Source organism: Crocuta crocuta, unplaced genomic scaffold (assembly GCF_008692635.1).
Source record: "Crocuta crocuta isolate KB4526 unplaced genomic scaffold, BGI_CrCroc_1.0 scaffold67, whole genome shotgun sequence".
NCBI classification, from domain to species: domain Eukaryota; kingdom Metazoa; phylum Chordata; class Mammalia; order Carnivora; family Hyaenidae; genus Crocuta; species Crocuta crocuta.
The window spans coordinates 1018367-1043182 of NW_027531896.1; the positions used below are offsets into that span (position 1 = coordinate 1018367).

General features: G+C 48.8%; 1 protein-coding gene across 1 annotated transcript in view; it reads right to left on the reverse strand.

Moving 5' to 3' along the window:
• FBLN7 (fibulin 7) overlaps positions 1–24816 on the reverse strand; it is a 47861-nt gene that overhangs the window by 17272 nt on the left and 5773 nt on the right. Inside the window, exons 4-5 of the mRNA XM_077773496.1 lie at positions 7112–7271; positions 1794–1964 (exon numbers count right to left, since the gene is read on the reverse strand). Of these exons, the coding sequence (XP_077629622.1) occupies positions 1794–1964; positions 7112–7271 (331 nt within the window). The remainder of the gene's footprint in view (positions 1–1793; positions 1965–7111; positions 7272–24816) is intronic.

Consider the following 24816-nt stretch of genomic DNA (forward strand, 5'->3'; position numbering starts at 1 on the left):
ATTAAGACGTGCAAGTTCAAGGGGGAGCCAGCAGATGTGCCCAGGATCCTCTGCGGAGACACCCGAGTCACGCTGCTAAGGTGGAGCTGGGCTGCGGGGAGCATTCTGTGTTCCTCCCCTTGTAAAGCCCCTCTGTGCCCCTTTGCTCAAGCTACTCCTTGTGACTGTTCCCGAACCTCTGATGTTTCTTGCCCATTTGCCTACAAACGCATTCTGCCAGCTATCTCTACTGATGAACGCGACTTTTATTTAAACTGCATGGTGCTCACTGTAAGTGACTATCACTGTTGAGGACATAATAAATGGACAATACCCAAGCAAGATAGAAAACACACCAGGGCAAAATGTGTCTCTGTGCCCAGCACTGCTGGTAGAGTGGGCTGGCATGGCCCTTCTAAAGAGCAGTATGGCAGTGCTTGGTTAGAAGGAAGTGAGCAACCAGCCAGCTAGCTGCCCCCCAACCCCAAACCCAGAGAGACAGCCTGGAGACAAAGGGGAGGCAGAAGACCCTGCCAGCACAATTTATGGCGGTAGGGACGTGACTGCCACCTGGGCACGCATGGTCGGGGGCGGGGTCAGGTACGACATAGGGCGCACCAGACTGCCACCAGAAAGAAATCAGCTGGGGTCCATCATTCAATCCATAAGTTAAAACTACAGACACTCAAAGCCATGACAATGAGATGTCATTGTGTTCTCACCTCTGCTGCCATAGTTTATCACCCATAAGGTGCTTACCCTGGATGGAGATTTTTCAGGGTTGAGGGTAAATCCAGACACTGGCATTTTCCCTGGTGTGTTTGCCTGTCACATGGCTTGTATTTCTTGGCCGGTTCCCAGCTAGGTCTGAGAGATGGTACCTGTGATCAACCTTAAAAGCACCTGTATTTCCCAAGAGATAGGAAATACAAGTCTAAATCCACAAATGTGGTTCTGGCTGCCCTGAGCTCTGCAGGTCAATCCACACAATCTGTCTTTAGAGATGACATATTTTCTAGCATTCCGTTATGTGTTCAAGTTCTTTATGCATTCAAAGTCCTCTCTGCACTGCCCTTGACAACACACTTATTTATGTAATGTGCATTTCCCTTTCAACTCCTGGGCTAAAATCAAGGACATTCTGACCCAGCAGATATCCTGAGACCCGCTCTAAAAACGACCGGTGTCCATGACTTTCTAACCATAGACTTTTGAAGAGCCCACAGATCATGCAGGCCAAGTCTGATTTTCCTCTGCATCAAGAAAGTACTGCTGTTGAGCTGAGCGCAGAGAGAAGAGAAACCTTTTCATGCCTGCCCTCCATCCCAGTGGTCTCTCCTGGAGCCAGTCTACACCAAGTCCCAAGGCAGACACAAAAGACACTGGGGAACTTCCTTAACCTTACAGGTCATCAACAGCCTTGCAAGCTACAGCCCCAGAACACTGGTAAGAGCCCATCACCAGCGTCCAGAACAGAGCAAGGTGTTGAGGTGCATAGACTCTGGGGTTAGGGTGTCTGGGAGAGAATCATTTTACCCTCCCGCCCCCCAGCTGTGTGGTCTTGGGCAAGTTCCTCCACCTCTCCATGCCTCGATTTCCCCATATGCAAAACAAGACTAAATTGTTGAGCGGGTTTGGCAGACCTCACGAGGGCCAGCCAGGCCTGGTGTGGAGGGGAGTCATTGGGCCACATAATAGTTGGCCACAATTCTGCAGGGAAGGAATGGTGGAGGAATCAGGCAGAAAGTGTCCCATGGGTGACCTTTTCTACCCAGCAGAGCCCTGCCCAGGGAGGTGGGAAGGAGGGGCTGTACCTCTACAGTGGGGCTGCTCCCCCGTCCAGGTGCCGTTGGGAAGACAAACCACGCTGCTGGGCCCAACCAGCCGGAAGCCAGGGTTGCAGGTAAAATGGACTTCATGATCCACCAAGTACTTGCTTCCAAACTTTCTGCCATCCGGAGGGGCATTCAGAGCAGGGCAGGCAACTGAGGACAAAAAGAAGGACTGTGGTCATTCAACCTCAGTTGAGTTACAGCATCTCAGTTACAAGGCTTCTCACCTTCAAGTGCTCCTGTGCTGAGCGCCTCCTCCAAGGTGTGCACTGTACTGGACATTTTTAATGCTGTGTCTGATCGAATCCTCAAAGCACTCGCGGGCCTACGTGATGCGTGCCCACTTAGTGAAAGAGGAGCTGGCGCCTCAGAGGCATTGAGTGTCGTGTGCAGGGCCCTGCAGCATGGTGGGGGGGTGTCAGAGCTGGGACCCCCCTCCCCAGGTGCGGCTGACCTGCCCACTTCTGCCTTCTCAGAGCTCTAGCCTCACTGGGTTTCCTAGGCCTCCTGAACAGGCTGGGATCAAGCCCGCCTCTAGGCCTTGGCTTTTGCTCTTTTCTCAGCCTGGAATGTTCTTTCCCCAGAACTTCCCCCTCTGGCTCCTTCTCACTCTTCAGGTCTCAGCTCGAACACCACCCTCTCCCAGAGGTTCTCCAGCCACCTTGCTTAGCTAAAACCTCCCCAGGCGTTCTCTACCCCATGAGCTCACTTTGCTTTCTTCTTGGCATGTGTAATTGTTGGAGTTCACTTCTCAACATATTTTTTTCCATGTTTGTTGTTGGTCTTCTCCCTCCAAATGCAGCTCGAGAGGGCTGTGACTTTGCCTGGCCTTGCCTCCCTGATGGGGCCCCAGCCTCAGCCCAGTGCCTGACACACAGCAAGTGCCCAATAAATAATTCTTGAACAAATGAACCAAAGAAAAATTATTTACTGAGTGCTTACCATGTGCCAGGCACTATATTAGGCGCTTGGTATAACTAGTGAACAAAACAGACAAAATCCAGTTCTCAGGAAGCCCCCTTCTAACAGGGGCAGCCATGGATAACCAAGGTCCATAAGCAGCAGAACAGTGTAATAAGTCGTAAGTGTCACGTAGAAGATAAAGGTAGGGAGTAGTATTGGGGACGGCAGGGAAAGGGTCCAATTGTGAATGCGGTGTCAGTGGAGGCCTCACTGGGGCAGAGCTGAAGAAAGGAAGGCATAACCATGCAGATATCTGGGAAGGATAGAGGGAACAAGCTGGTGCAAAGGCCCTGTGGTGGAAGTGGAAGGAATGTCAAGGAGAGCACAGCGGCTGCAGTGGAGAGGACTCACTAGAAAGCAGTTGGGGATGAAGTTAGAGAGACAACAAGGAGTGAGAGAGGGTTTGAGGTGAGGCATGAGGTGACCGACTTACACATTCACAGCAGCAGCTGGCTGAAGCCTGGGAGTGTGAAGGGCCAGGTGTGAGGGGGGAAGGAGTAGAGGCACAACCTTGACAGGAAGGTGGTGTGGACCAGGGCAGAGAAAGGCGCTTGAACGCTGGCCGTGCTGTGGAGGCAGAATCAAGGGCATTTCCTGAAGGTGTGTGGGGCCGGGGTGGGGGAGGGGCGGGGACAGAGAGGCTCTGCCTTCTCTGCCGGAGGCTGGTGCCTCCTGTGGCCAGCACTTGTGGAAAGAAAGTCCCCAAGTTGGGACAGGCTGGATGTGGATTTTGTTTCACTGGAAATTCAGAGCCACTTCTGAAATGCTTTAGAAGGAAATTCCAAGTGTCACTTGTGAAAACGCTCTTTGGGTTTTAGATAGACAAGAGAGAAGCTGTGGCTTCAGCCACCCAGGCTGCAGGGGTGAGAATTACACGGCGTCCGCCAGGACGGGAACAGCTGCCCATACGTCACCCAGTGTCCCTCCCGGAGCAGCTGCGGCAGCCGGGCCAGGGAAGGTGGGCAGGAGCTGGCCTCTCGGAGCACCCTCGGTGCCCTTGGGTTACCAGGGGCCCACTGCTACAGCACTTTCCTCTAGGAAACCTTCCCCTTAGCACCCAGTGATAATAACTTTGTGAGATGGAAGCGAGTATGAGTTCACACCCCAAGGCTCGGGAGCTCCCAGGCTGCTGCCTCAGTCAGTGCAAATAAATGACGTTATAGTTCTTTTAAAATATCAACTACTCTATTGTACTGAAAGGGATATCCTTAGGAAGGAGTAGGGTCTCTTTGGGGATGAGAAATCTTTAAAATCCTCAAAAATGAGGGGTGCCAGCTTGGCTTAGTTGGTTAAGCATCCGACTCTTGATTTTGGCCCAGGTCATGATCTCACAGTTCGTGGGTTCAAGCCTCGTGTTGCACTCTATGCTGACAGCGAGGAACCTGCTTGGGATTCTCTGTCTCCTTCTGTCCTACCTCTCCCCTACTTGCACACAGACACTCATGCTTTCTCTTGCTCTCAAAATAAAGAAATAAGCATAAAAAAACCAACAACAAGGCCTGTAGAGAACTCTGGAAAAAAATCCTCAAAAAAGAAAATCTACCTGTTGGAGCAACTCACAGGTAAATCATACCTGAGTAGATGCAACAGTATCTGGCACACGGTAGGTGCTCAGTAAGTGTTGGTGGAATTAATAAATGGGCACAGATCAATTAAAAATCAATTCGCAGCCATTTCTCAAATGGGAGCCAAAGGCCTCTGTCCAGTGAAGGACGTGCCCGTTGGCTGGTTCATTATGAGCATGATGTGGTGAGTGTACAGGGCCACAGGGACGCTTCCTGTGCCTTCTGGAACGCGGTTACTGTGTATGGAATGAGATCAGCAGCGAAGCAATCCTTGACACTGGGAGCACGAACGGAATGAGGCTGCCTGGAGAAGCCCTGATGCTGATTGGTTGTGATGCTCCCCAGAAAGAAAGGCTGGGAAAAGAGGAGGGAGATTCTTAGAAGCCAGAAAGAGGAAGGCCAAGAATTCTCCAGGACTAGAAATTATTCTTCCTGACTCCCAGCAAATGCCCTTAAAAAAAAAAGTAAAAGACAGAGTGCCCGGGTGGCTCAGTTGGTTAAGTGTCCAACTCTTGATTTGGGCTTAGGTCATGATCTCATGGTTTATGAGAGCCCTGCGTTGGGCTCTGTGCTGATGGTGTGGAGCCTGCTTGGGATTCTCTTTCTCCCTCTCTCTTTGCCTCTCCCCGACTCGCTCTCTATCAAAATAAATAAATAAACTTTTTCTTTAAAGTAAAAAAGAAAGTAAAAGATAACTTCCCTACTACCTGCACGCTTCAGGCCCAGGCTCAGCCCCCCAGCCCCCACCCTGCAGTGAGGATCCTGACATCTGCTTGCCTCCACATCCAGCACAAGAGAGAGAGAGAGAGAGAATGCACTGGGACAATATTTGAAAAGAGAATTGGCAGGGGCACCTGGTGGCTCAGTCTGTTAAGCATCTGACTTGCTTTCGGCTCAGGTCATGATCTCACAGTTCTTGAGTTCAAGCCCCACATCAGGCTCTATGCTGACCGTGCAAAGCTAACTTGATATTCTGTCTCCCTGTTTGCCCCTCCCCTGCTCTCTCTCTTTCTCAAAATTAAACAAGTAAACTTAAAAAAATCTTATAAAAAGAGAATTGGCCACTTAAAAAAAATCTTGTCTGGTTCAAGGAAGAAAGACCCTGAATCTGGCAATAAGAGGCTCAGTAATTTAACAATAGCTACCTCTCTGTCTATTCTAGTGGACAGAAGCCTCTAATATAGGCAGGGTGGTCTTATGAATTAAGTCTTGCAGGTTCTTCTTGGAAACTCCCAAGGACCATATAGGAGCTATGATCCTATGAAAGCAGAAAGCAGCCATGCAGTTGAGCATCTTACGGGGGGAAAGTCGGATCTGGTACCTATTGCTGCTAACTTCTCTTGGCCTCAGTTTCCTCGTCTGTAGCGCAAAGGAAGGACGCCCTGCCTGCCTCTGGGAGTCTGGCTGTCGGCAGCCCACTGAAGGCTGGGGCCCCACGGTGCCTTGGAGAGTGCGAGGACTTTGGCAGGTAGGTCTGACTCTGTACCGGTGGAGCCGGAGTCAAGGAAAACAGCAGTGACTCAGTGTTGGGGAGGCTCTGGACTTGCTACTGTAATCTCTGAAGAGGTAGGGAATCCAATGCCTTCCCCCAGAAACTTCACCTCACACAACAAAGGAGGCCCCTGATAAACTGTCTGACATGAGAAAACGACAGATATTCCATAGGCTCATGACTTAGAACAAACAAGATGACTGGCCCCCTGACTCCTGTCATCCTGAGGTGGGGCCGGAGGAAATCCAACCACCCATCCAATGGCCCTGCAGTGAAAGCTGTTACTGGGACAACAGGAAAAATGCCCAGTGTCTGTCAGAGTCCTACTCTCAGGGGAGGGATTCTTGGGGGGGCGGGGGAGGGCACCATAACCCTCACCAAACAGGATTTGCCCTCAGCAGCACCCCCTCCCACTAATGGGGGACGCAGGTCAGAGGACTAACTGTGAGCCCTGAGAAACTGAAGCCAGTGTGGGTTAGTGGACTGTAGCAGGCCTGCCACACTGGTGTGGGACGCTGTGGAGGGGAGGTGGTGTGTGTGTTCGGGGAGGGAACTCTCTAGGCTTTCCATTCAGTTTTGCTCTAAACTTAAAACTGCTAGGAAAAAAATAGCCTATAAAATAATTTTTTAAAAAATGGAACCAACTGGAGTCTCCCTGGGGGACAGGGAAGGGAAAAGCAGCTCATGCTCTAAGAGTGGTGCTGTTTGAGAATTCTGTGAGAATACTATGTAGACGAGAGCATTAGCAAGCCTTGAATGGCAAGGTCTGAGGGGAAATGGGTGACATTCAGATGGGAGAGAGGAGAGCCAGCAGATGCGCTTTTTTTTTTTTAAACACACTCACCCTACCAACCAGGGTTTTATTTATTTATTTATTATTTTTTTCAACACTTATTTTTTTGAGAGAGAGAGAGTGAGAGAGAGAGAGAGAGAGCGCACGAGCATGAGCAGGGGAGGGGTACAGAGAGACGGAGAGACAGAATCCCAACCAGGCTCTGAGCCGTCCAGTGCAGAGCCCGATGTGGGGCTTGAACCCACAAACCATGAGATCATGACCAGAACCAAAACCAAGAGGTGGATGCTTAACTGACTGAGCCACCCAGGTGCCCCCCAACCAGGGTTTTAAAACAGGGTCCCCAGCAAGAGGCAAGGCAGGGGAAGGCACGGGAATCCACTTGGGGACAGGGCGTGGCGTGGGCAGGTGGGGATGCGGACAGAACCCACAGGTGAAGGGCCTGAGTGTTGCATGTGGCCCCAGTGGTGCAGATGTGGGGACCCACCTGGGGCGGCGTCTGGGCCCAGTCTGTTCACAGAGTTCTGCAGTGCGGCCAGCCGGCTCTTCATGTTGCGGACGCCCTCGGCAAAGCGTGTCTCCTGGCCCTTCAGCACCTGCTGCAGCTGGCGGATGGCCGTCAGGAGCTGCTGTTTGTTGAGACAGTTCTGGGGAGAGAAAAAGTCACCGTTACCACCAGCACCACTGTGGCTGCTTCAGTACCACGCACTCACCCTCAGCTTCCAGAAGCCACCCAGAACCTTGGGCCCCAAACCCTAGCGGCTTGCTAAGCACCATGGGAGAGTGGCCTCCCAAGGCGTCTGACATCTGGTGCTGACGAAGTGGCCTGATCCTAGCGCCAGATCGCTTCTCAAGGAAAACAAAACTCCTGCTTTTCAGAGCAAAGCGCAGAATTGATGATTCTAAATGACTGGGAGGTTGAACAGCAAACTAAAGTGCCTTATGATCAGTAGTCTTACTTCAAAAGTACTGCTTAATTTCTCACTCTGAATTAATGATCTGAAATCTGGGCTTCGTGAACTTTTTCTTTCTTTCTCTTTCTCTCTTGAACATTTTTTAAAACGGATGATAAAACATAAACCAGGCAAACCAGGGATGCTCAACAGTTCCTGTACTTTAAAAAATGTAACAAGGCAAATAAGGAAGTAATTCAGTAGAGTTAAAGAAGCATTCAATGAAAGTCAACACCCAGTTCTGATGGTTTTTAAAAAGCTTACAAAACAGGGGTGCCTGAGTGGCTCGGCTGGTTTAAGTGTCTGGCTTTTGATTTTGGTTCAGGTCATGATCTCACGGTTTGTGAGTTCGGGCCCCACACTGGGCTCTGTCTGCTCTGACAGCCGAGAGCCTGTTTTGGATCCTCTGTCTCCCTCTCTCTCTGACCCCCCTCCACTCGTGCACGCTCTCTCAAAAATAAGTAAACAATTCTTAAAAATCCTATAAAGTGTAAAAAACAGTAAAAAGCTTAAAGAACAGTGCTTCTCATGATAAAGACTAACTGAAAGCAATACCCAGAGTCACACTTAGTGATAAAAATCTCAAGGTTTCCAGTCTTAATTGCCCTTTAGAGCCAGGACATGAAAAGGACTAAAGAAGGGGTGAACACAGTAGGACCTTGGCCTTGGGGGGAGTCACACGGGGTCCGTGCGTTCCCTCGGCCGGGCCTTGTCTAGCCTGACTCATTACCTGCACGGAACAAAGGTGAGCATCAAAAGGATAATCAGGGTTCTCTCTCAGGATAGGCTTATACATCATTTTAAATTTTATCTTTTATGCCTAATTTGTTTTTCTACAGTGAGGACTGGTTTTATAATTTTTAATAATTTTCTCAAAGGCGGCAGGGTGGCTGGGAGTCATGTGGCCTCCGCAGGCTGGGTGGCGTCCAGCCTCGCCAGTGGCGCCCTGCCACCTCGGTGGAGTCAGAGCCGCTGCCGGTCTCCCAAGGCGGCTGCCAGGCCGCGGCACCTTGGGGATTTCACCAAACAGATGACTCACTGGCCCGATTCAATGGACGCTTTTGACAAGGCTGAATCCCCGGTGGCCCCTGGAACTTGTTAACCCATGGGGGCTCCTTGGTCTCCACCCTAGCTGGGGCCTGACTGGGCCCAGCCCCAAATGCAGTTGCTGGGAAGAGCGGTTTTGTTTGTTTTCCTTCTTTCTCCCCCATCGTGGTCGCTCCCACGCAGGTTCTGGGGCACCCGGGCAGTGACCTCCTGCAATCCCCTACCTGCCTAGCACTGCAAGGACATCCCACCCAGAATGGGTTTCCCACACCCACCTCTCCTCCCTTAAAGAAAAAAAGAAGGGGCGCCTGGGTTGCTCAGTTGGTTAAGCGTCTGACTTCAGCTCAGGTCATGATCTCATGGTTCGTGGGTTTGAGCCCCGCGTCGGGCTCTCTGCTGACAGCCAGCTCAGAGCCTGGAGCTTGTTTCAGATTCTGTGTCTCCCTCTCTCTCTGACCTTCCCCTATTCACGCTGTCTTTCTCTCTCTCTCAGAAATAAATAAAACATTAAAAAAAAAGAAGAAGAAGAAGAAGAAGAAGAAGACGCTTATACACTTGATCTTAGCCAAAAGGCCAAGACGTGATCAGAAGCTGCTTTTACAGATGGCTTCATGATTCGGGCCCCTGAGTGGCTCAGCGGGTTGGGCGCCTGACTTCGGCTCAGGTCTTGATCTCACAGTTCGTGACTTTGAGTCCAATGTTGGGCTCTGTGCTGACAGCTCGGATTCTGATTCTGCATCTCTCTCTGTCCCTTCCTCGCTTGTGCTCTCTCAAAAATGAACAATCATTAAAAACATTTTTTTAATTAAAAAAAAAAGATGGCTTCATGACTTATGTGTTACCCTTGTGGAGTTCCTCACAGTTTACACAGCCATTTCTACTTCAAAGAGTCCTGCTGGCTGGTAGCAAGCCCGTGAAGGCCTGGGATCGTCTCTATTTCATGGATGAAAATATACAGGCTGAAAATCAAGCAAGAGCCCCTGAATGATGCAGCGCAGCAGTGGTAGGGCCAGAATGGGAACACGGAGGGCATCCATCCCAGAGCTACCACCCCTAGGCCCCAACCCCCGCTGCACGTGCCCCAGTGCACTGCCTGATGCGCTGCCTCATTTGCTCTTCACACATCCCTCTGTGGTGAATGGTCTTATTGATTAATTTGCACTAGCAACTGATAACTCTATAACTCGAGCCACATAACTCACAGGAGTAGAATTCTGGCTCCTGTGCAGGTTTCAGGTCAGGGAGACAGGCAGTGGGGACAGGAAGTGGGACCGGAGGAAACACTCCTGACCACGTCAAGCCCAGCGAGCAGCTGTCTCCCTCTTGTACAAGGTGGCCAGGGCCCTGACAGCTGGGAAAGGGCTCACTGGGCCACAGCTGCCCCAGGGGACATGGAGCAGCTACATTCTGAAGTTGGGGAGAGGAGATCAGAGCCAAGGCCTCTTCCAGGAGCCTGGGGGTGGTGCCATGGGGCTCCGGGAAGTACAGAAAGGAGGGCAGAGCATGTGGAGGAAAAGAGGCCCAGGTTCCGCTCAGCCGCCAGGCCATCAAGTGTGCCTAACTGGCTCCTAGGTCCAGGCACAGCTGTCCTCTGCTTCTACGTGTACTTTCCAGAGCCCTTCCCAGCACCCGCACAGTGGACAACAGGCACCAACCTCCTAAGTGCTCACCTCGCCAGCCACAATGGAAAAACCTTCAAGACCAAGCACAGAAAGGCCTCATCCCAGGCAGGATGGAAGGGTTTCAGGCGGACGTGCTGAGGGAAGATCTCAGAATCCTGGCCCATCCCTGCCTCCATCCTCACTGGGGTGATGTTAACAGAACAAAGTAGGTGTAACAAAGAACTCTGTGAGCCCAGAAATACACCCATGTACTTACGGCCGATTAATTTATGACAAAGGAGGTAAGAGCACACAATAGGGAAGGGACAGTCTCTTCAATAAATGGTGCTGGGAAAACTGGACAGCCACGTGCAAAAGAATGAAACTGGATCCCTATCTTACACCATACACAAAAACTAACTCAAACTGGTTTAAAGACTTGAACGTAAGACCTGAAACCATGAAACTCCTAGAAGATAACAGAGGGTAAGCTCCCTGGCATTGGTCTTGGCAATGATCTTTTTTGGCTCTGACACCAAAAGCAAAGGTAACAAAAACAAAAATAAAGAAGTGAGGCTACATAAAACTAAAAAAGCTCCAGCACAGCAAAGAAAACCGTCAACAAGATGAAAAAGCAACCTAGAGGATGGGAGAAAATATTTGCAAATCATATACCTGATTAGGTGTTAGCATCCAAAATATAGAAAGAACTCATAAAATTCAATAACCAAAATACCCTGTATAATTAAAAATAGGCAGGGGGATGGGCATGGAGGAGGGCACTTGTGGGGATGGGCACTGGGTGTTATGTGGAAACTAATTTGACAATAAACTATTTGTAGGAAAAATAAAAATAAATAAAAATAAAAATAAATAAAATAAATAAAAATAGGCAGAGGAACTGAATAGACATTTTTCTTTTTTTTTTTTTAAAGTTTATTTCTTTATTTTGAGAGAGAGGGCACACACCCACACATGGGGGAGGGACAGAGAGAGAGGGTAAGAGGACCCCAAGCAGGCTCTGCCCTGTTAGCACAGAGCCTAATGGGCCCTGAACTCATGAACCTTGAGATCATGACCTGAGCTAAAATCAAGAGTTGGACACTTAACCGAATCAGCCACCCAGGTGATCCCTGAACATTTTTTTTAAAAGAAGATATCCAGGGGTGCCTGGGTGGCTCAGTCAGTTAAGCGTCCAACTTCAGCTCAGGTCACGATCTCACGGTCTGTGGGTTCGAGGCCTGTGTCGGGCTCTGTGCTGATAGCTAGCTCAGAGCCTGGAGCCTGTTTCAGATTCTGTGCCTCCCTCTCTCTCTGACCCTCCCCTGCTCACGCTGTCTCTCTTTCTCAGAAATACATTTTAAAAACATTAAAAAATTAAAAAAAGAAGAAGATATCTAGATAGCCAAGAGGTACACGAAAAGATGTGCAAGATCATCTATCATCAAGGAAATGCAAATCAATACCACAGTGAGATCGCCTCACACCTGTCAGTGCCCGCCGACAGGGAATAAAATTGTAACATGTGGTGTGTATATATATATATACACAATGGAATATTACTCAGCCATAAGAAAATCTTGCTATTTGAGACAATATGGAGAGACTTTGAGGACATTAGGCAAAGTGAAATAAGTCAGACAGAGAAAGACAAATACTATATGAACTCACTTATATGTGAGATCTAAAACACTAAACAGATTGATGGTCACCTGAGTTGAGGGGTTGGGGGGTGTGGAGGAAATGCGTAAAGGGGGTCAAGAGGTATGAACTTCCAGTTAGATAAATAAGTTCCGCGGAGGTGAGGAACGGCATAGTGACTATGGTGAAGAGTACTGTATTGTGTATTTGAAAGTGACTAACAAAGAAGGTCTTCAAAGTTCTCATCACAAGAGACAAACAACCTGTAGCTCTGGAAGGGAATGTTCACTAAGCTTACTGTGGTAATTATTTCATTTTATATATATATATATATATATATATACACACACACATACATATACATTTACATATGTACATATATATATGTATCAAATTATTATGCTGTACCTTGTGCTTGTGTGTCAATTATACTTCTGTAAAAATGGAAAAAGTAAAAAATAAATAAACTTTCCAAGATTAAAATAAGAAAAGGAAAGGAAAGGAAAGGAAAGGAAAGGAAAGGAAAGGAATGGAAAGGAAAGGAAAGAAAAAGGAAAAGAAAAGAAAAGATCCTTGTGCTCCTGGGTGCCAGGGAACAGAGAGAACAATTGCCTTTTGGCATGAGGTTTGATGGGTCTGTACGGCAGTTGCTACTAACAGGGGATTTCCTTGGTCCCAAAGTGCTAGACATGGATCCCCTGAGAGCCACTCTCAGAATCTGTTGCCTGGAGTGGGACTCGGGCACAGACATCACTGGGTTCATCTGCAGGGTTGGGCGATGAGGCTGGAATCCTTACAGACCAAGCCAAGGGCTCAGGAGGTCGGCAGTATGGGAACAAAAGAACACTGGAGGGGGACTGAGGAGCTAAGGGTTTCTCCTTTCCACACCAAGAAAGAATGATTTATCATTTTGCATGATCATAGAAAGCATACTCCCTGTAAAACAATTCAAAATACTGAAAACACTTCAAAACAAAGAATAAGCAAGTCCCATGATCAGAGACAACCACTGCTAACTTTCTGTCTGTTTTGAACTTGGATTAGACACACATGCACACATACTCCAGGGTCATCTTGCACAGGCTGGACCACAGGACGCAGCTCGTTCTTGTCGACACTGGCTGTGACATCGCATGCATGTCAGAAAGCACAGCGACACTGAGGACCCTGGGCCTCAATTTCACTTCTGACCCCTGTCCTCTCCTCAGGCTGGGGAAGGGGGTCCACCTGTCAGGTCACCTCCCCTCCCACACCCATTACCATCTCCTGCTCCGGGCTGAGAGGGGCAGAAGCCCAGAAAGAAGTCCTTTCCTCTTTGCAAACGTAGCCCTTGGCAAGGTCTGGCCAAGGGGGCTGGCAGGGCCTCAAGTCGGGGGGGGGGGCAGGAAGGAGGCCAGACCCTGCATGGCAGCCTGGCCCTCCCACAGCAAAGCCTGGCTTTGGGCAGATCCTTCCCATCTCGAGTTCTCAGACCCCAACTGCAAAAAACAACCACAGGCTCCACATGCCTTTTTACAGCCCTCCTCCCACTCAGGTGAGAAGGCTCACCAAAGCCATGACTGGGCATAGGTCAAATCCAGATGGGGCCGGCAAGGGGAGGGCTCCACACAGGGAAGGGGGGCATACCCCAGTGGCTGAGGAGGTCACCACGTTGGGGCCCCCACTTTCAAAGGCCTCTTCCAGGGCCCTCAAGGGGCCCTCATTTTTATTAATACTTTTCCTTTTTTTAAATTTTTTGATGCTTTTTATTTTTTAGAGAGAGAGAGTAATCAGGGGAGGGGCTAAGACGGGCTGGAAGAAAAGGGAACAGAGGATCTGAAGTGGGTTCTGTGGTAACAGCAATGAGCCCGATGTGGGGCTCGAACTCACCAACCTCAAGATCATGACCTGAGCTGAAGTCGGACGCTCAACCGACTGAGCCACCCAGGTGCTGCATTGTTAATATTTCTCTAAGGAGATCCCCTCAAATGGTTTAAGTTTCCATCCGTTCAAAACCTTGGCTCCATGCCTGGCTTATGCCATTGACAATAAATAGTGAAAAATAGTTTCCACTTCTTTGAGTTAATAACTTCTTTGAAATGGGACCAAGAAGAGATATGCAGAGAAACTCTTCCATCTTTGAGGAGAAAAGACCAGGATTTATGCTGTCCGTGTTCAATCCAAATGGGTGGGCACTTCATGTCGCTCAATCCCAGTGGAGGGTTTGCAGAGAAAGACATGAGCCAGTGGAAGAAGTAGCAACAGAAGTCACCATGCCTAGCTGTTCCCAAGCTGGGGTGGAGGTGGCTTAGATGATTCTGGAACACACAGGCCAGTGCTGAGAGCCAGGAAGGTGGGGGCACTGGTCCTAAAGCTCTTGGAAGTCATGCAGCCACAGAACCATATTCCACACACCCTGCTACCCCACGGGGAAATCTTGCCCACCTTCTCCCCAACCCATTCTCCCCTAATATTTATTCTGGAGGATCTAATGGACATTCATCAGAGCTTACAACACTCGCCTCTCTCTGAAACTAACCGGTACCCCAGTAGAGGTGGGTCTCCATAGCCATTTTATACCTCAACACCCTTCCTGCTGAGCCAGGGGTGGATAAAGACAAAGGCCATATGTGTCCCCCCCCTCAGGTCACCCCATCACCATGCCAGAACGCAGAGGACCTGACCCCTGCCACTACATCCATGCCTTCTGGCCATGTGGGCTCAGTTTGTAAATTAAATTCAAGAGCCTGCTCTCAAGGTACCTAAGGGCATGGGTGAAGCTCCAAGGGTGTGCATGGATGGGGGTGGTCCTTGAGGCTTTTGTTCTCACAAGACCTGGCTCAGTGGTTTTCCTTACAGTGACGGTCCTGAGACAGTGACAATCCCCGAGAGCCACCTTGCTGACAGTAGAACCCGAGACCCCTCCAGGCGGCCACAGATGACCCCTCAGACCTCAGAGGGGCCGTCTCCTGAATTGGTTTCTTCTAAGCCACAATTATGTGTCATGTCAGCATTTTGTTAATGGGAACACAGATGTTTTGATGCCGTTAGGTCTATGAAAGGACAGAGCACACTTGCCAAATGTGTGCCTGCTAGCCAAGGCTCGAAGCCCTCCGCATCTGAGTCATATCGGATTCGTGCATGTTTCTTCTCCAGAAGTTATTTTAATTTTAGAGCAAGTCAGAGGAGGGTTATCACTCCTTCACCTTCTCTCATTCCAGTGACCTCTACCCAGCACCCAAGAAGAGGAGAGAAAGTGGATGCTTCTGGGGGAAGTGAGCGAATTTTGCTTGGGGGGCTGGCCAAGGCCTTTGTCAGGCTTCTCTAGAGAAACAGAACCAACAGAATGCACAACTGTGTATGCACACAGCATACTAAAAGAGACAGAGGATGCGAGGCAGATTTATTTTAAGGAACTGGCTCATGCAGTTGTGGGGGCTGAGAAGTCAAAATCTGCAAAGCACGTGGCAGACTGAAGACCCAGGGAAGAGTTGATGTAGCTTGAATCCAAAGGCAGTTTGGAGACAGAATTCTGTCCATCTTGGTGGATCCTGGTCTTATGATTGGGGGCCACCCACATCATGAAAGGCATCTGCTTTACTCAAAGTCTACTGGTTTGATCCTAATCATGTCTAAAACCTACCTTCATGGCAACATCTAGATCCTGGGTGTTTGACCAAACATTTGGGTGTCATGGTCTAGCCAAGTGGACACATAAAATTAGCGACTGCAGTCCTCCAGCTGGAGCCCCCTTCTGGGGCTCTGGACCATAATTCTATATTTACACCCCAATTCCCCGTCTTGTATAGCTTTTAAAATGACCACGGGAGTGATGATGACAGAGGGAATCCAGAGTCAGCACCGTCACCACACTTCACACAAGTAACTGGTTAAATGCTCACGACAACGCCAGGTCGTGGGCACGTTTTTATGCCCACTTTTACAGGCAAGGAAGCCAAGTGGTCGCTTGGCCATAGTGACACATCCAGGATTTAAACCCCAGCATGCCTTCTCCAGATCCTGATGTCATGACATGGAGAGCCACCATGAGCCCTGCCTCTGTCCATCTCCTGACTCCTCTCGTTTTACTGCAGCCTCTGCTGGACACCCTCTCAGCCCACCACTGCCTGGGCTGCTCTGCATGCCTGAGAGCAGAAAACCACTTTCAGACGTCTGGGTACCCTCCTCACTGAGAAGAGGCTCTGAGCTCATACTAGATGAATCAACAAAGGAATGAATGAATGAGGGATGAAGGAATGAAGTGTGAGGTCAGGACAATCGTATTGATCTTACCACCCAAACCTGCCCTCTTTCTTTCATCTGCCTGCTAACCGCTTGTTGCCCAGCTAACGTTTGTCTAGCCACCACCCACCTGCAGACCTGTTTGTGCCTTACCAGCACCGGCATGATCTTCAGCGAACGTAACGCCCAGCCAGCAGAGAGCTCAGCTCACACATGCGCATGCGCGCGCGCACACGCACACACACACAGAGCCGTGCTGCACAACCAGCCATAGTCCCCTGCTGGAGCCCACCTGATAGGCCCTCCCCTCGCCTCTCTCCACAACCGGAGGACCTCAGAACCTCAGAAATGGGGCATGTTAAGCAAAATTTAATATAGAGCATCTTTTCATCCATCCATCCATCCATCCATCCATTCATTTATTCAGGGTTCCACAGATATTTACCAAGTACCCTACTTCACATCAGGCACTGCTGTAGAAAACAGAACCATCTTTATCTCAGTCAGTCCTCCTTGCAGCTCTACTAGGCGGGCACTATTATCTCCATGTTACAGCTAGAGAAACTGAGGCTAAGGAACACCCAGTTGGAGGATGGCATGGCTACCTTATGCACCACACTGCATCTAGCCCATCCACTCAGAGAGCAAACTCTGCCTCTTTCTTCAGCCTACGAGAACCAGGATGAGGGTCTCAGAGAAGGCATCCAGTCTACTGGTGGCCCCTCTCAGTTCCGTGGGCTGTCCCCTGCCACATACATAGACCCTTTAGGAACGTTCTCACTCGGTTGTTGGTTGCTTCAGTATGTGGTATACATGTGTGCTCACGTTCACAGAGGACCTCAGATTCATGTGACTCATGCAAATCGACATCTGGGTTTTACCAGAAAACCAGGTGTCCTGTGGTTGACTTCTCTGAAGAGGGGAAGGAGAGAGGACAGACTGGAGGGAGGGCCTGGTCCCCACAGGCAGTGCGGGCAAAGCGAACGGAACAGATGAAACGGCTGCTTTGAGCTTGGACATGGTGAGAGATTCGGCATCTTGGGAGTCGTTATTCTCAGAGTAAGAATTAGCCTGGATGATTGTGAAGGCTAAATAAAAGATGTGCTGTGCTTCCAGATCTTCCTACCCTCACTAGTCAACAAGCCCAAGTGGTTCTGGGCAGGCAGGCAATGGCAAGACTGGAATGATCTGTCCTGGACCACCGCACGTGTGTCCCACCTGCTCTCCCCATGTCCTCACCTTCCCTCCTATGACCCATGCTTCCCAAAGACAGAGGTCAGAGGCCAGACCGCATCACATCCTTGTTTAACCCCCACCAATGGCTCCCTACCAATAAGGCCAACTCCCTGACTGTGGAGCTGAGTGTATTTGCTTTCTACTGCTGCTAGAACAAATCAACATAATGTTGGCAGCTTAAAACAACATAAATTTATTATCTTATAGTTCTGTAGGTCAGAGGTCTGACACGGGTCTCGCTGAGCTAAAATCAAGGTCAGATTCACAGGTTCCACGAATAAGAATATAGCTATCTTTGGGGGCCATTATTCTGCCTACAGAGCCCTGTGTGATCAAGTCCTGCCACTGCCAACTGTGCCCAGATTGAGTGCCTTCCTCCATCCGCTGAACTGCGGTGTCTGGACCTCATCTGTGTTTCTCCACACACCCCAGCAAGCTTGTTTCCACCTCAGGGCCTTTGCACTGGCGGTTTCCTCTGTCCAGAAAATCTGCCCCGGGTCCTCAGAAGTCGGGCTCTGTCTTTCCACTTTCACATCAAAGCCCTCTTATCACAGAGTACCTGCCTACTAAAGGTATAGTAGCCTCCTGGCTTCCCTTCAAAACAGCACCCCATTCCAGTTATCTGCCTTATGATACTTTTCACATTTCTCTAGTTTTTCTCTCCTTTGTGTGATAGCAGGGTCTGTGTCTGCCTCTGCTTCCCCTCCCCTAGCACATACTGAGCACTTATTATGAACCTGTTCTTTGAATGACATTCATTTTCTCCTTGCTACAATCCTGTGAGAAGCATATGTCTGTTATCCTCACTGTTCATGGGAGGAAACTGAGTCATCGGAGGCAGGGGCTTGCCCTAGGGCACTTAGCCAGGAAGAGTGGGAGGCAAGACATGGACCATGTGCTCTGAGTCTTTTCCACTTGCTAAACTGCCTTGGGTCATGCTGCCTCCTCAGGCCCAGAAGAGTGCCTGGCCTGGCAGCAGGATTGGCTCTCGGGACAGAGTTGCTGAATGAACACATTATCTCACCTGTTTGTAAGGGTAACTTCTGAAAGGGTAAAATCTTGAATCATGCAATCAGACAAAAGGCCTAAATCACAGAAGTCTCTGAGGTGATACTGACATGTTCAGCTGATTCTAACTTGTGTGTATGTTTTCTCACTACAGTGTAAATGACTGACTGGTGTCTGTTGCATCTCTGGAAGCAGCTTTTCTGTTTCTTTTTTGCCTCCGATATGACAGACACCTCTCCCTGCCTTGGAACTCTGTAGTGCTTTCCCTTTCTTCAAATAAGCTGAGAAGCATCGATTCTCTCAGCTTCCTGGGCAGTGCTCCTGGTTGCAGGTCATGCTCTCTGACCGCAGCCCCTCCTGCAGAGATGGGAAACACAGCCCAGGGGAGCAGAGTGAAGGGCATCTCCTGGGCTGGCAGTGTTCCCTCCCCTTCTGCGGGGGGTCTAGAGGCACTTTAATCTCTAGCATAAAGAGAAATGTCGGAGTCGTTGGCCAATCCAGAGGGCAACAGTGGGGCCAGCAAGCAGCGTGGGGGCTTTTGGGTGCCTTGAGTTGCCACCAACCTCTCCCTAGCCCTCCAGTTCTCTGATGTCATATCTCAATGTAACTGGGAAATCCATCATCAGGATGAGTTCGTGGGGCCTTTCTTCCCATCTAGCTGCCTCCCTAGGGGGGTTCTGGTGCCCAGACTGCCACAGGGGCACACGTTTCCCTACATGCAGGGAAAATAAATGATTACTTCCTTGAGGTACAGAGTTTATTTACTGAGATGGGTAGATGTGAGTCCTGTCAAAGTATAGGCGCTTTTTTTTTTCTTTCATGAAAATGCATGTAATGGCCTAATTTTAGGTCCTAGGCAGTTACTGAGAAGCATGGAAGACTCTGGTGGAGGGTTTGAAAGGATGTAGAAAGTTCTTCCCACCCAGGGAGTCTGCCCTGATGTTCTCCCAGGGCGCCAGGGCTGCACAAGCCCCGCGAAGGCTGGCGACAGCCCAGGAGCCCCACTGTTGTCCCTCCGGATCAAGGGAGTGCCCAGCAACAGTCAGGCTTCTGTCAACAGCCAAGAGATGGCCCTTCCTCCAGGGGCACGTGGAGCAGGGGCAGCTGGTTGGGAGGCGGGCCTGGGCAGGCACGGCGGGAGGGCTGGTGCCCGGATGGTGAGGCCAGCAGCTGCACAGAGCAAGATGGTGTGGTTTGCCTGGAATCAAGTGTGGTGTCAAAAAGGACTGGTCCTCTAGCGTGAGCAGGCCGGGTGGGGCAAAAGACTCCAGGCCGACCCAAGAAAGTACTGTGCCGCCCTGTCACACTGTCCTTCCCTAGCAGGCCACACCTCATTCTTCACCGTTCACACTGTCAATACCCACCACCCAAAACTGGGGCCAGAAGCTATCCTATGGGAGCAAAGGGAGCCTCCATTCCTCTCTATAATTAGTGGTGTCCTTGACAGGACTCGAGTCCCGTTCCTGAAGGTGCCAGGGGAAGGAGAGGACCGCTGGAGAAAGCCCAAGGTGCCGGGAAGGCCTCTCTGCCACGCCTCCTCACTCTGACTGCACACATTTGTCTAAAGACAAGTGACTGTGCAGAGGAAATCTCTGGGTCACTGTGATGGGAAGTTTGCAGGAACAGCCACAGTCCAACCCCCACCCCCACCCCCACCCCAGNTTTTCCCCAAAAGACGGATATCTTTTTTCCCACCTCTGGGATCTAGTCTGGCCTCGTGACTTGCTTGTGACTTGCTTTGGCCAAGAGAATGTAGTGGAAGCGATACACCAGTTCCAAGGCTGGATCTAGATGAACCATGTTGTCTAGTTTCTGTGTCTGATGTTTTGACATCTGGGGTCCTGCTGACTTGGGACGGACTGCCCCTCTCAGGGCTAGCAAATTCCAAGAGGCAGCAAACCACTCAGCACTCTGAACACCTCCCTGCACACGTCTGATGTGCAAGCCGACCAATCCAGAACCATCCCCCGCCTCTTTATCTGGCTCTTGCGCGAGGGAGACACTAACACCCCCTCTCACCCCAGGCCCCCCTCTCCATAGCCCCAGGGTCAGGATCAGGCAACTATAGGGACAACCCTGCTGAGATTAGTCAAATTTGCCAGTCTCAACTTGGTTAGCTCCCTTACCCTGTCTTACCCATTCCTTCCCTCAGAAACCCCAATAAAGGCTTTCTAGAAGTTTCCTGCTCTATCTCTCTGCCTGTTCTCTCCTGAGGCCTCATGAGGCCAGGCGTGCCCCATCTTCTTGGGAACTGAAAATAACAAACTATCTTTTCAATGGCGGTTTTGTCCTGATCTGCTGACGTCGCAGTAGCTGGATCAACCCCAGATCCCAGGTTCATTTTTGAACAGGGTCTCAAGGAGTCTTGTGCTTCGTGCTCAGTCTTGGCCCACGGCCATGGGCACCATGTGGAAAGGCCAGGCTAGCGTGCTGGAGATTGACAGGCTGCGTGCGGCCACCCTAGAGCAGCCAGCCCAGCTCACCCGGCAGCTGTCGCAGACAAATGAGGCTTCCAGTCCGGAGGGGCTGGGTCTGGAGCACATCAGCAGAACGGCCCAGCTGAGCCCAGCTCAAATTGTCACCCAGGTCTGCCAAATTCATATACAGGGCAGCTCTTCTGAAACCAAAAGCAAGGTCCTTGTCTGTTTTGATCCTGGGACCTGGGCCACTGGAGGCACCAGACATTTGTTTTGTGAGATAAGGTCCGCTCNAAAGAAAGGGTTCCTAGGAAACCCTTTGTAAGCCAAAGTGGCCTAAAGCGAAGATGCAACCACCATTAATTTCTACGGAAATTTTTTCAAGCTTCCCCACACCGAGCTTGGAGCTCAGATGCTCGGGGGGCACAGCCGGAAGCTCTGGGGGCTGGATGCTGAGATGCCGAGTGTGGTTCCCGGAGAAGGAGCGTGGTGGCGCCAACCCTCGCTGCTCACTGTGAAACCAACGCGGACCGCTGTTTCTGCTTTTCACCTTTTCTCTAAAAGCAAAAATCCTCCCCGGATTTCTTTCAGACAGTGAAAACAGGTCCTAATGTTAGGGCTTTCACGACAGCCAAGCGGCACAACACAAACTCTCAAAGAATGGAGAATCCCTGTACGCCTGTTTTAGATCTGGGTGCTTCACGTGTCCCTGTCGCGTCAGCCCATCCCCATGGATTTGTGCAGACAGCCCTGGTCAATCGTGGTGTCCTTGCAATCTGAGCTCTGAAGTGACCCACAAGCCATCTCAGCCTAGACTCCGGGCACATGTGCCTTCTCCATGGCATTCATGGCAGACCAAGGAGTAGTCTCAACAGTCTCGCATCCTCTCCTCCACCTCCCTCTCCCGATTTGGTCAGGAGGGGACACTGGATGGGCCAGCTCTTACCTCTTCCTCTGGCCTCGCTCCCCACAGGCTCCGCAGCCCCACATGAGGGTGTTCCCCAAGGACAGCCTGGGCATAATGTGTGCTGCTGGCTGCTTTCAAGGGTCGGTGTAGGAAAAGGGCACTATCTACAGTAGGGCCGTGACTTCGGAACGCCTCTCGAGAGCAGAGTAAAACATCATTTTCCTGAGGATGCATTCAGAAAAACAAGGGAGTGAGCCAAGAAAGAGGAAGACATATGATCTATAAAACATAGACTCCAGCTCCGAAGAGCCGGCAGCCAAAGTCAGGGTCAGCCGGACGGGCGAGAACAGGCTCCCGGGGAAAACAGCCCGGACAGAATGTGGAATAGGAAAGAGCTTCTGGAAACCGCTGTGCTTATGTATTTGACTGAGAGGAAAGGGGAAAAACTTCAGGACGACTGAAGAATTACTTACACAAGAAGAGAAGTTAATCATAGTAGACTGCTTGGCTCTGCAGTGAACAATGGCATAAAGTATCTGTCGTTACAGGAGATCAGTTGTTTAGAAATGTGGAGTAATCTCCAGGGTTTTTAAAAGCAGTTGACTCGAGAGAGAGGACTACAGACCAAATTTTTTGAAAGCCACAAACTACCAAAAATTGCCCAAAGGAGAAACCTAACCTAAATAGTTTTGTATCTGTCAAAGAAATTGAATTCATAGTTAAAACCTTCCAGAAAAGGGAGGGAGAGAGGGCGCCTGGGTGGCTCAGTCAGTTAAGCGTCTGACTTCGGCTCATGTCATGATCGTGGTTTGGGAGTTTGAGCCCTGCATCAGGCTCTGTGCTGACAGCCTGGAGCCTGCTTCGGATTCTATGTCTCCCTTTCTCTCTGTCCCTTCCCCATGCTCGTGCTCTGTATAAACATTAAGAAAAAAATTTTTAAACAACAAACCTTCCAGAAAAGAAATCTCCAGGCCCACATGATTTCATTGGTAGATTCTATCAAACATTTCAAGAACTGACACAAATCCTACACAATCTCTTCCAGAAAACTGAAGAGAAGGGAACACTTCACTCATTTTATGAAGCCAGCATGACCCTGATAACAAAACCAGGCAAAGGGAGTAGAAGAAAACTATAAACCAAGGGTCAGCAAATGTTATCCACAGAGGTCCAGGGAGTAAACACTTTATTTTTTGAAGCCCACATGTTCTCTGTTGCAACCTCTCAACTCTGCAATTGTAGGGCTATAGCAGCTGCAGAAATATGTAAATGAACAGGTGTGGCCAGATTTGACCATCAGTGGGCTAGATGTGGCCCATGGGCCATAGTTTGCTGGCCCCTACTATACACCAATATCCCTCATGAACACAGACAAAAATATTCATGAAATATTAGCTAGTGGAATCCAGAAATATAGAAAAATATATACATAAATACAGAAATAAGACCAATTAGGATTATCTGGGACAGGAAGGCGGGTTTCAGAATTAGAAAATCAATCAAAGTCATCCACCTTTTTAACAGACTGGATCATACCAAGTGAAGCAGAAATAGCATGTGACAAAATTCAACAACCATTCATAATAAATACTCTGTCAAACTATGACTCAAAGGAAATCTTAACTTGATAAATGGAAATATTAACATGACAGAAAAACCTATAGTTAGCATCACAATGTTAAAAAAAAAAAAAACCGAATGCTTTCTTCCTAAATTCTAGAACAAGGGAAGGATGTTCATGTCCCTATCCAACATGGTTCTGGAGGTTTTAGTCAGTGTAATAAAGCTAAATAAATAAATCAATGGCACATAAATAGGAAAGAAAAAATAAAACTACGCATATTCACAGAAGATATAATCGTTATTTAAAAAATCTGAGAGAATCTACAAAAAAACTCCCTAATAAGCAAGTCCCACAATGCCACAGGATAATAAATAGGTCAACACGGAAAATCCATGAGATTTTCGTATACTAGGATTATACACGGGAAATGAAAATTTAATAAAACAATACCATTTAAAGGAGTTCCAAAGATGAAATGCTTAGGTATAAATCTAACAAAGTATATTTATGTTGGAAATTTTAAAATACTGATGAAAGAAATCAAAGATCTAGATAAATGGACTGACATATAATTCACAGATTGGAAGATTAAATATTGTTAAGATGCCAATTCACCCCTAGTCGATCAATAGATTTAATTTAATCTCAATAAAAATTCCAATAGGATTTCTTGTTTCTGAGAAGTAGACAAGCTAATTCCAAAATTTTATTTTTTTAATGTTTTCATTTTTGTTTTTGAGAGAAAGAGTGCACGAGTGCTCATGTGGGGGAAAGGCAGCAGGAGAGAGAGAGAGAGAGAGAGAGAAAGAGAGAGAATCCCAAACATGTTCCACAGAGCCCAATACAGGGCTCAGCTCCATGTCACCAACTGTGAGATCATGACCTGAGCCAAAATCAAAAGTTAGATGCATAAGTGACTGAGCCACCCAGGTTCCCCTAATTCTAAAATTTTAATGGAAAGGCAAAGAAACTAGAATAGTCAAAACAATTCTGGAAAAGAATAACAAAATCTTAAAGTCTACCTGATTTTAAATCTTACTATAGAGTTAAAGTAATCAAGATAGTGTGTTACAGGCAGAAATAGTCCCATACACGTGCCATGAACTGATTTTTGTCAAAGTTGCTGAGACAATTCAATGGCAATTGAATCATCTTCTCAACAAACGATGGGGAATCTATATGCAAAAAGTGATCCCCAATATAAAACTCACACTCTATGCAAGAATAAACTCCAAATGGATCACAGACCTAAATTAAAATGCAAAACAAAACAAGCTACAGACTGAGAAAGTATTTGCAGTTCACATATCTGAAAAAGACTTGAAATTAGAATATATAAAGAACACTCAAAACTGAATAATAAGAAATTAATCCATTTTTTAATGTTTACTTATTTTTGAGAGAGAGAGGGGGGGANAGGGGGAGAGAGAGAGAGAGAGAGAGAGAGAGAGGCAGAGAGAGAGAGAGAGAGAGAGAGAGAGAGAGAGAGATACAGAGCAGTTTGCAGGCTCTGAGCTGTCAGCACAGAGCCCGATATGAGGCTTGAACTCACAAGCCATGAGATCATGATCTGAGCTGAAGTCTGATGCTTAACCAA